We start from the raw sequence: 11,392 nt of genomic DNA on the forward strand, positions 1-11,392 counted from the left end.
CATTCTTTATCTCCTCCTCCTGTTGCTGCTCATCTTTTTTTTTTTACTGGCTCCTCTCCTACAAAACCTCTTCCCGGACATGTTTTTGCTTTGGTCTTTTGATAATTCCAATTATTTCTTTCAATTTCTCTCAATTACAGATACGAATGTGTATTTAAATTTCTAATGAAAGTGCATTATGTCCAAATGGAATTGCAACATTGCTGGCTCCTACAGGTAAAAAGCAAATCATTAGGGTTAGGACGACAAAATGAAGCCAAGTGGCAACTGAGAACTCACCTGGCATTTCTGATTGACAACCTTCAGTATTATTTACAGGTAAATATTGAAGTTTCAATTACTTTTGAATATTTTCCTAAATTTTAATTTTGAATTATTCATAACTGGTGCAGGCATGACTGTGTGGTAAATACCTTGGGAATGCAGTTAAACCTCATTGAGCCTTTAAACAAAAAAGAAGAAAAGGTACATTCATACACACACACACACACATTCACACTCATCACCCATCATCATCATCATCTAACATTCCTTTTTCCATGCTGGCATGGGTTGGACAGTTTGACAGGAACCATATTTGGGAGGCTGCTGCACTGAGCTCTAATGTGTGCTTTGGCATAGTTTCTACAGCTGGATACCCTTCCAAAACCAACCACTTTACAGAGTGCATTGGATGTTTTTTTTTTGTCACACCAGGTGTGTATGCATTTCAGACAAAATCCATTGTGATATTTGTTCTGTCTGGTTTACACAGCCAATCCCAGTGGCTGGCATGTTAGTGAGTTTTAAGCAGTGGAGCTTGCGAAGACTTGTTGGGGCAAGCGAATGCCCAGCATCGCCTTTCTGGCACTTGTGCCCGCGGCATGTGTAAGGACTTTCGAGCGAGATCGTTGCCAGTGCCCCTGGACTGGCTCTTGTGCGGGTGGCACATAAAATACACCATTTTGAGCGTGGCCGTTGCCAGTACCGCCTGACTGGCCCTTGTGCCGGTGGCACGTAAAAGCACCCACTACACTCTCGAAGTGGTTGGCATTAGGAAGGGCATCCAGCTGTAGAAACTCTGCCAAATCAGATTGGAGCGTGGTGCAGCCATCTGGTTCACCAGTCCTCAGTCAAATCGTCCAACCCATGGAAAGCAGACGTTAAACGACGACGACGATGATGATGATGATGACGATGATGATGATGATGATTCTCTACCTGTCAAATTACAATATAAAATAAATAAGAAACATGGCATGAAATGTACAGAAATAATTTGAATTTACTTTTTATTTTTTTTTTTAGGTGGATGTCATTGAATCTTTACATAAAATATTGGTTGACAAGATCCTTTCAGTGCGTGATTTCGAGGCTGTTAAGCTCACACATGAGAAATTTCTCACTGACCTTCTTGACCTGAGCCTCTTCAGAAAACTGACAGTAAGGATTTAAATTCTGTTATTGTTGTTGTTATGAAAAGATTTCTGGAAAACTTAATTATTTTCTTTTGCTGGTGGTGTTACTTAGACCCAGGTCAGCCCTGTTTAAGTAGAATAGTAGGTCTAGGACCACATCCTTTTTTACACCTTTCAATAAGGCACAAGCAAAACAAGTGGGAAGGTCATTTTGCAGTATTTTGTATGACTGCAGTATGTTGGCAAACAATCTTTATGTCCATTCTGTTGATGTTTAGCCCTGAATTAGTCCTTATAGAGAAGACCTGTGATCAAAATATCCAGCCATGACCACCCTGTAGCATAATGTATCAAGGACAATACTATGCAATGTGGCTTCTCTTTTTTAAGTCAGTAGAGTGTGTCAGGAGTAAAGTTTGGCTGCTCTTTCTTGCAGGTTGAGCAACCACATAGAAGCTGCCTCATTGGATCATGTCCATCCTAATGAACGGGCAAGTGTGCTAATCATTGTACTCTGGATATATCTATATTTCTTCTTTAAAATATTTTTTTTCCTTTTAATGGTTTGGTCTCAAGCTAGTAGAATTGTTAGAACATTGGATAGAATACTTTGTTGTATTTGTTTTGACTCCCTGCATTCTGAGTTCAAATCCTGCTGAAACAGTGAACTTTGCTTTTCATGTTTTGGGGCTTGATAAAAAAGTATCAGTCCTGAGTGGAACTGATAGAGTATCAGTGGCCCTGAAGTTAGGGCCTTTCTCTTGGTCAGCATTGGGGTTATGGAGAGGGGAGACTTGCATGCATGGGCTACTACTTCTTTTCTCCACAAAAATACATGCCCGGGCTTGCACACACAGATGTAGATAACTGGTCTGAAGGAGATCCCCTATAATAGTTTGGTCTGGAAAAGGGATTGTACTGGTAGCCATTTCTATCTCCTGAGACCAATGACATTGATGTAGTCAATGTTCCTCTTGCCCAGTTGCAAGTTGATACCTGCAGGAAAATTCCAGATTAGGGATAATGGTTGATACAAGGTCAGGTGCTAGTATATGTGATAGTGTGGGTAAAAAGAAGAGGAGAGAAGTGTGAGTCAGGAGGGTACAAAATCAGCCATTGTCAAAGAGAAGAAGCCACTATAATGATGATAGAATGAAGAGACAACTATGTCTTGTATTGTTTGTTAATACTATTTGTGTGTTTAAGGTGGTGAGCTGGGAGAATCATTAGCGCTCTGGGGAATTTGCTTAGCAGCATTTCATGTATCTGTACGTTTTGAGTTCAAATGCCACTGAGGTTGACTTTGCCTTTCATCCTCTCAAGGTCAATAAAATGAGTACCAGTTGAGTACTGGGGTTGATATAATTGGCTTACCCCTCTTCGAAATTACTGGCCTTGTGCCAAAATTTGAAACCAATGCTACTTGTGTGTGTGTATAATTTGCTTATTTATTCATCATTATCAAGGTTAAAATTACTAACAAGGTCTTTGTTTCAATTGTGTTACAGAATCACCTGTTAGATGATCTGTTATCGGCGTGTCTGTCATTTTGTGATCTCATCAAGAACAGTTACCCAGCTGAACTGACTGACATTCAACAACAGCGTCTGTCTTCCATTCGAAAGGTTTTTAATTTTCATCTTACTTTGTTGCTGGTGTCGTTATTGTTTTGTTATAAAAGGCAGAAAGCTGGCAGAATCATTAGCATGCCAGGCAAAATACTTAGCAGCATTTTGCCCGTCTTTACATTCTGAGTTCAAATTCTACTGGGGTTGACTTTGCCTTTCATCCTTTCGGGGTTGATGAAATAAGTACCAGTGAAACACTGGGGGTTAATATAATTGACTGGTTTCCTTCCCTAAAATTCCAGGCCTTGTGCCTACAGTAGAAAGGATTATTGTTTCATTATGAGGTGGCAAGGTGGCAGAATCATTAGTTCACAAACAAAATGCTGTATGTGTGTGTATATGTATGTATGTGTATATGTATGTATGTGTATATGTGTCTCTGTATATGTATGTATGTGTATATGTGTGTGTATATGTATGTATGTATGTGTATATGTGTCTCTGTATATGTATGTATGTGTATATGTGTGTATATATATATTCATGTATGTGTATATGTGTGTATATATGTATGTGTGTGTGTGTGTGTGTGTGTGTGTATGTGTGTATATATATATGTATGTGTGTGTGTGTGCGTACATATATATCCATCCATCCACCCATCTCAGTGGTGTGGCACCCATATATGTTAGCACCATCCCAAAATAGGTCTTATTTGATCTTTGCAGTACAACTACAAACATGAAACCAAAGAAGTCTTGGGAAAAATCTGAATTCTAATTTTTTCATTTGTTTTAGGATGTTCGTAATCACACTGGGATGTTATTTAGTATGCTGAACAAATCCCAAGCTTACTCCAGTCTACAAACAATCGACCAGTTTATGTTAAGGATTGACTACAACAGATTTGTCTCCAAACATTCAAAAGGCTACTTAGGAGGGTAAGTATAATTTGTAAAGTCAGTAGATGTGATTTTCATATGTATGTGAATATACACACGCATATATATATATATATATATATATATATTTATACAGGGATTAATCTTCTCTCTTCGCTCCTTTGCACCACATGGGCTCAACTCTCCTCCCCTCTTCCTCTTGCCTCTCTTTCGCTCTTCTCTTTTACTCTTTTTCTCTCTCCTCTCTCTCTTCTCTCATACCCACCTTCCCCTTCATAATTATATTTTATACATCACTTGTTTGTTTTGTTGTTTTTTTTTCTTTTTTCATTCTCCTTTCTTTCACTCTTAGTCTGTCTGTCTCTCTCTGTCACACACACACACACACACACACACACACACTCATACAAATTCTCCCAGAGATAATTAACAATTTTTCCTTTTTATATTTCAGCACAGGAGATGGATTCATCCATTAGCCAAACACTGCTGGCTACAACAACAGCAACAACAAATGACAATGTTTGCAAAATGCATGATGTCTTATAGATATAAAGATGGCAAAATGAGAATTCCTGTCCTTCATGCCAGTTAGCAATGTAAATGTTGTGTATGCAGATCCAGGTGAAATCGAAACCAGATGAAGCCTTTGAATTTGCCTTGAACCTGCTGTGCCTTACCATGATATCTGCCTTAACTCTTTAGCATTTAAATTGGCCATATCTGGCCAAAATAATCTACCTGTTTTATTTTCAAACTGGCCAGATTCAGCCTCTCTCACTTACCCTACAATTATTATTCTAGAAATAAACAATCACATCATTGAAATCTCAAAACTATAAAGTAATGCATGATTAATTCAAATCTATTTGAATAAAAAAGAATTACATTTGACAGAGAATTCTGAATACTAAAGGGTTAAGCACAATGAAAATTGTAAAATTTCAAATAATGCCATGTGTTGGTGCTCTCTGGTCACTGCAACCTGTGATGATAAGATGATGGCCTGTGGGTGTGGTAGCTGTACAGCTTGTGATAATCTGTTGGTGATCTGTGAATGCCAAAGGCCCTAACCTGTGTTTATTGGGACTCACTCCCTAGCAAGTTCAAGTTCATTATTAAATTGTTCGAGATGTTTATTGTTTATAAGGATAAATAAAATAATGTTTTTTTAATTTATTTATATAAAATCATCTATTGTTTATTTTCTAAAAAAAAAAGAAAGAAAACTTTTTTAAAGTGTGTTATAGTAGCAAGTGAGGTTAACTTCATTGCTGATTAAATTTTTACTGGTGATATAATATGCTAATCATATACAAATCAGTTTTGTAAACTCTTTCTATTGGTCAGTTAAAATAAAACATGTGTCCTACATCTTGAAATGTGGAGAATTCCAGAAAGTACCACACTATCAAAATTTTGTTAATTTAGTTAGCCTGGGGCTATAGTAGAGGGCACTTGCCTAAGATGCCACACAGTGGGACTAAACCGGGAACCTGATGGTTAGGAAGCCAACTTCTTACCACACACAGCCATGCCTGTGTCTATAACATATAGAGATACATGTAATATGTGTAGGAAGATGGGCATTTGTTGGGGTTAATGACAATGCTTCTCAGTTCTCTTGATAATTCTTGTATCTTGTATGTTTGTGGATTGAGAAGTTCAAGAGAGAACGTAAAGAAAAGATAAGCAGAAATATTTATTAGAACAATAAAGGTGGCAAGCTGGCAGAAACGTTAGCACGCCAGGCGAAATGCTTCGCGGTATTTCGTCTACCGTTACGTTCTGAGTTCAAATTCTGCTGAGGTCGACTTTGCCTTTCATCCTTTCGGGGTCGATAAATTAAGTACCAGTTACGCACTGGGGTCAATGTAAACGACTTAATCCCTTTGTCTGTCCTTGTTTGTCCCCTCTATGTTTAGCCCCATGTGGGCAATAAAGAAATAAGAAATATTTATTAGAACAATATAACACAAGGATGGATATATATATATACATACATATATATATATATATATTATATATATATATAGTTTTAGGGAAAAGAACCAAGGTTCATGAACTCATCGATGAAGCTTATATACTGTGGAGCTTAATTTAATTTTAATTTTTAATAAATTGATTTTAATTGAGTTTTTACCTGTAATTTTGGATTTTATCCCTAATATTATTATTATATAACATGATGGAAGATATATTAAATATATATCACACGATGGAGGATATATATATATATATATATATATATATATATATTGCATGAGGATGGAAGAATAATATAACACGACCATGGAAGTTATATATAAGAATAATATAACACGACCATGGAAGATATATAAAGAATAGTATAACATGAGCATGGAAGATATCAAGCTTTAATAGTAGATCACAATATTTTCTGCACTGTACACCAGCTTTTAAGTTGGTGAGTTTATATTCATATACCATTATAGAAGATCATTCTTTGCAATTAGTATATAATTGAATATTTTTCAGTAACAGCCGTATGCTTCATTGGGTGGAATACGATTAAGTCCTGTTGGATTTTTCTGAATATTCTGAATACTATATTTATATATCTTTGTGTGTGTGTATAATATATATATATATATAATTGTGTGTCTATGAGTGTAATGCCAGTGTTAGAATGGTGGCAGCTGATGAAGGAAATGTTCTCTATGTGGCCTGTGTGTTTTCTGTACTCTGGTTATTATTTTTTTGTCTACGTTTTGTTTGCAACGTCCTGTACCCAGATATGCATCTATATATACAGGTAGATGTAAGTATGTACATACATGTACGTATTTATGCATATACTCATTTATTATTTGTATCATATAATATATATATATATATTTGTGTGTGTCTATGTATGTGTATACATTTGAAGATTAGAGGATATTAAAGATAGGCAGCAAGCCAGCTGTGAGGCAATTAGACTAAAGTGTTGGTATTGGTGTGATGTGGTATGGTGGTGGTGGTGGTGGTTGTGGTGGTGGGTCGAAGGTGTTCAGTTTATCATAAAACATTTTTGTGTCAGTCCTCAGCCATGCAGACAAATGTCTTCTTGGAAGGTGCTCCATTTATAAGAGAACATAGTTGTTTTATTAGTCATAGAAGGGTTAAAAGTGTAAAACTGCTCAAATACACTTTGGTGGCTGTATAATTAGCTGTAAAACCAGATGTCTAATAAATATTCTTCTGTAATTGTTTTATCTCCTTGTGTTCTTCTGCTATGAAAATATGAGGTAGTCAAAGAGTGTCTTTACATGGTTGCTCGAACTGCTTAACCAAATCTCCCTCAAGCCATACTTCAACCATTGGGGTTGGAGAAAGGAAAAGTACACAATAGATAATGTAGTCCTACTTGCCTCCAAAAAAAAAAAGATGGGATGGTCATGGGTGGAATACATTTGGTCATAGGTGTGCTTGGGTGGAGTTGACTTACTGCTAAATATCTCACCATCATGACTATTATCACCATCACTACCACCCACCACCAACGTTGGGACCTCTATAAGGTCGTTTGATCTTGTAGAAATAGCAACCAAATCTTCCTGAAATCACACCCCACAATCTTAGAATGGAGAAATATTATTGGATAATGCATTAAAAAAAAAAAAAAAGACGCCAAAAAAAAAAACTGGGAGGCCGGACGATTATGGCTGGATTTCCTTTGATCACAGGTTTGTTCAAAAAGGTACATACCGACCCCGTCTGGAACAAAGTATGGCTGAACTTGGGATTTTGGGGGAGAGAATGCAAGTTCTTAATTCATGTGCTGCAAATGATCACGATATCTGAGACTATAAAAATCTGCAAGACGTTCAGATTTAAAGGATGACGTTTTGAAACAAATCCTTCACAACCTTGTTACCAAGTAGGTAGCTGGTCAAAATTTATTCTAAAATTAAAAAGGGAAGGACATACATACATTCACACATACATACGTGTATAGCAAATGAAAGGAGATCTGGGAATAGACTGTTACCTCAGTCAGCACTCCTGTAAAATACTAGCTAACAAAATATATAGAGAAGGACAATGCTTCATTAGAAGTGTTTCACTCAGACTGAAAATCTGAGAAGCTTCCCTAAAATAAGCGAAGAATGGAGGTATTGATGTCAAATTTATTTTTTGGTTACAGCTGTATCAATGCATACAGTTAATAAATCATTTAACAAGTAGAAAAACATGAATGAGACCAATGATTACGTAACATTGATTATATATCGATTATGTAATGAAAATCTATTGCCATTTCATTATGACCTTTATGAATAAATTAATACGAGAATAACTTCGATTGATTTACCTACGAAAGGTGCTGAGAAGTTCCTGGCTTTAAGGGTGTCGCGAAAGGCCTGGCTGGAGGTCCAACCTTCCGAGTTCTTTTACAAGGCTTAGGAAAAATGAAGGGCTGCTGCAATAAGTGTGAGAATCTGAGAGAGGAAGATGTTGAATAAAATCCTCCCGTGTTTTCTTTTAGCCAAAGCCAGGAATTTTTCAGCACCCCCTCGTATATATAAGTAGACAATTTGACGCGAAGTGTTTATGTGTTTTGCAGAGTTTTTCTTAGAAGCGCAAATAAAAGAAATGGTAAAGATGTTGGCTGCAATACTTGGTAACAGAAATGAAAGTGTTTCTTCTACCTTGTCAAAATGATCGTCTGTGTAATTGTGGAGATAGAAATAATTGCCCTTTGAATAACCAATATTTTATATTCTATGAACGTTTACTACAGCGACCAAGATATTTTGTGCTTGGACCTTCCTAGACGTGTAGAAAATAACTACGTAAATAATCGAGATGTGGATTTTGTAGATGGAAACTGGAAGAAGCCTGTTGTGTACATACATGTGTGTGTACGTATGTGTATGTGTAAATGTGTGCGTGTGCGCGTGTATGTGTACATGCGTGTGCATCTTTGTAGTTGTACCCATCACAGATTGGCTTTGGTCGTCCCGAGGCTATAGTAGAAGACACTTGCCCAAGGTGCCACGCAGTGGGACTGAACCCGGAACCATGTGGTTGGGAAGCAAGCTACTTACCACAGACAGTATAATTTGATTCGATAAATATTTGGCTACTTTTCTAGATTTATCCCGTTTGTGCATTTACCTCCTACCACGTGACTTTTTATCATTAGTAAAGCTCTTCGGTGCTACTTTAGTGTGCAGTCTATAGCGGTATCCGTAGTCAACACAGTAAATTGATTTGATCCGTCTACTGAGACGTCAGTTGTTTTTGTGACTTTTCATAATATGAATTTATTACCTGTGCTTACTTTTGTTTTTACCCTTTTGGCTAGATTGGATGCCAATACAAAGATATTAAAGGAAAATGAGTGGCGTTAACAGTGAACTTCTCCAACCACACCTTGAATACATTTCCTTGACAGTACCGAGAAAAGATGCAGCAGATTTGCTTGTGTGTATCGTTAAAGGATTTAAGAGAAAATTGTCTGTATCAGTTATGTAGCACCAATGAATTCCATTACAATCCATTCTCCAATAGGCACAAAGCCTAAAATTTTTGGGGAGGTAACTGATCTATTACATTAACACCAGTGGTCAGCTGGTACTTATTTTATTGACCCCAGAAGGATCACCTCCGTGACCTTGGCAGAATTAGGTCATAGAACTTAAGGCTAGAAGAAATGCTACAGTTCTATATTTAAGAGATGAGGAATTATGTACATTATTTACATTATTTACATTTGACAGATAGTTGTCCTCATCTTGTTTGTTGTTAACACAACGTTTTGGCTGATATAACCTCAAGCCTTCATCAGGTGTCTTGGGGAAATTTCGAACCTGGGTTCTCATTCCTAAGGTATTTTTTGATTTTATTATTATTATTATTATTCAGGTCACTGCCTGGAATCGAACTTGGAATCTTGGGTTTAGTAGCCTGCGCTCTTAACTACTAAGCCATATGCCCACTCTTAACCACTACGCCATATGCCCGCGGGCATATGGCGTAGTGGTTAAGAGCGCGGGTTACTAACCCCAAAATTCTGAGTTCGATTCCAAGCAGCGACCTGAATAATAATAATAATAATAATAATAATAACAACATCAAAAAATACATTTGGAATGAGAATCCAGGTTCGAAATTATCCCAAGACACCTGATGAAGGCTGGAGGGTATATCAGCCGAAACGTTGTGTTAACAACAAACAAGATGAGGAAAAATATCCGTCGAATGTCAATAATTTAGAAGAAATGGTGTGAAGCATTTCGTCCGGTGTGCTAGCGATTCTGCCAGCTCGTCGCCTTAATGAATTCCCTCACAATAATGACCGTTAATGTACCATTTAGCATTTTTTAGAAAAGGATTATGATTTTCATGATTACGTCTAAGTCATTACTAATAAATCGTTATTCAACATTATTCAACTTGCATTTATCATCCTGCATTATAAGGTCCTTTCAGTAGAAGTAGACTGCACAACGACGTGTAAAATGTGCAAGGTAGGCTGCACGTTAAAGTGTAAACGGTCAGGTTAAAGTCAAAATGGAACCGTTTCTTTTGTACAACTTGTATTTTATCACACAGGCACACGTTTGGCTGCCATCCTACTTTTTCACATCATCTGATGTTACTCGGTGCTTTATCAATTTAATTATGCAACCATCATTTACCTCAACGCACCGTTAACGTTTGACGGCTAAACTTAGCAAATGCTCGAAATTCTGTCTTCTAGAAACAATCAAAGGTATTTGACAACGTTTCATGTATGTATGTATGTATGTATGTATGTATTTGTATACATATGTATATATGCGTGTGTGTATATATATGTATATATTATGTATGTGTGTACGTGTGCGCGTGTGTGTGTGTATGTGTATAATATATACATACATACATACACACACACACACATATATATATATATATTATATATATATATACATACATATACACAATTACACGTGCGTGAATATATGCTTCTCACTCTGTCTGTCTGTCTGTCTGTCTGTCTCTCTCTCTCTCTCTATATATATATATGTATGTATGTATGTATGTATGTTTAATACATAAATACAATGTAAATATATGTATGTGTGTGTGTATATTTATATGCATATGTATGTGTATATCTATATATGCATAGGTGTGTGTAGTGTAAATATGGAGAAGTGTGGTGTGGTGTGAGCGCGTATCATCATCATCATCATCGTCGTCGTCATCATCACATCTTCGTCATAGCGATCATCATATTATGTCAGCTTTTCCATGCTGGCACAGTATATTTGTTTACGTATTTTATGCCAAAAACACTGAGTGATCAGTACACATTTGTGTTAAAAGTGTGTAGAATCTATCATAAATGTGCGTAAGTAAACCGGATTATTTCCTCATGCCTAAAGGTTTCGTGCAACTGACGTTAATCAACCAGTTGATCTTAGTCAATCTCCACGAAGCATTTAGGTATGAAGAAATGACTCGGTTTGCCAACACACATATATGCACACACACATATATATATACACAAAATTATTATTAAAAACTG

At 36.7% G+C, this 11,392-nt stretch overlaps 1 protein-coding gene across 1 annotated transcript in view; it reads left to right on the forward strand.

Annotated features, from left to right (window-relative positions):
* Positions 1 to 5,046, forward strand: part of LOC106867278 (gamma-tubulin complex component 4) — a 29,922-nt gene extending 24,876 nt beyond the window's left edge. Inside the window, exons 11-15 of the mRNA XM_014912114.2 lie at positions 105 to 318; positions 1,288 to 1,422; positions 2,906 to 3,022; positions 3,764 to 3,906; positions 4,322 to 5,046. Coding sequence (XP_014767600.1) covers positions 105 to 318; positions 1,288 to 1,422; positions 2,906 to 3,022; positions 3,764 to 3,906; positions 4,322 to 4,346 — 634 coding nt within the window. The 3' untranslated portion in view covers positions 4,347 to 5,046. The remainder of the gene's footprint in view (positions 1 to 104; positions 319 to 1,287; positions 1,423 to 2,905; positions 3,023 to 3,763; positions 3,907 to 4,321) is intronic.
* Positions 5,047 to 11,392: the final 6,346 nt, after the last annotated feature.

Source organism: Octopus bimaculoides, chromosome 3 (assembly GCF_001194135.2).
Source record: "Octopus bimaculoides isolate UCB-OBI-ISO-001 chromosome 3, ASM119413v2, whole genome shotgun sequence".
Classification (NCBI taxonomy): Eukaryota; Metazoa; Mollusca; class Cephalopoda; order Octopoda; family Octopodidae; genus Octopus; species Octopus bimaculoides.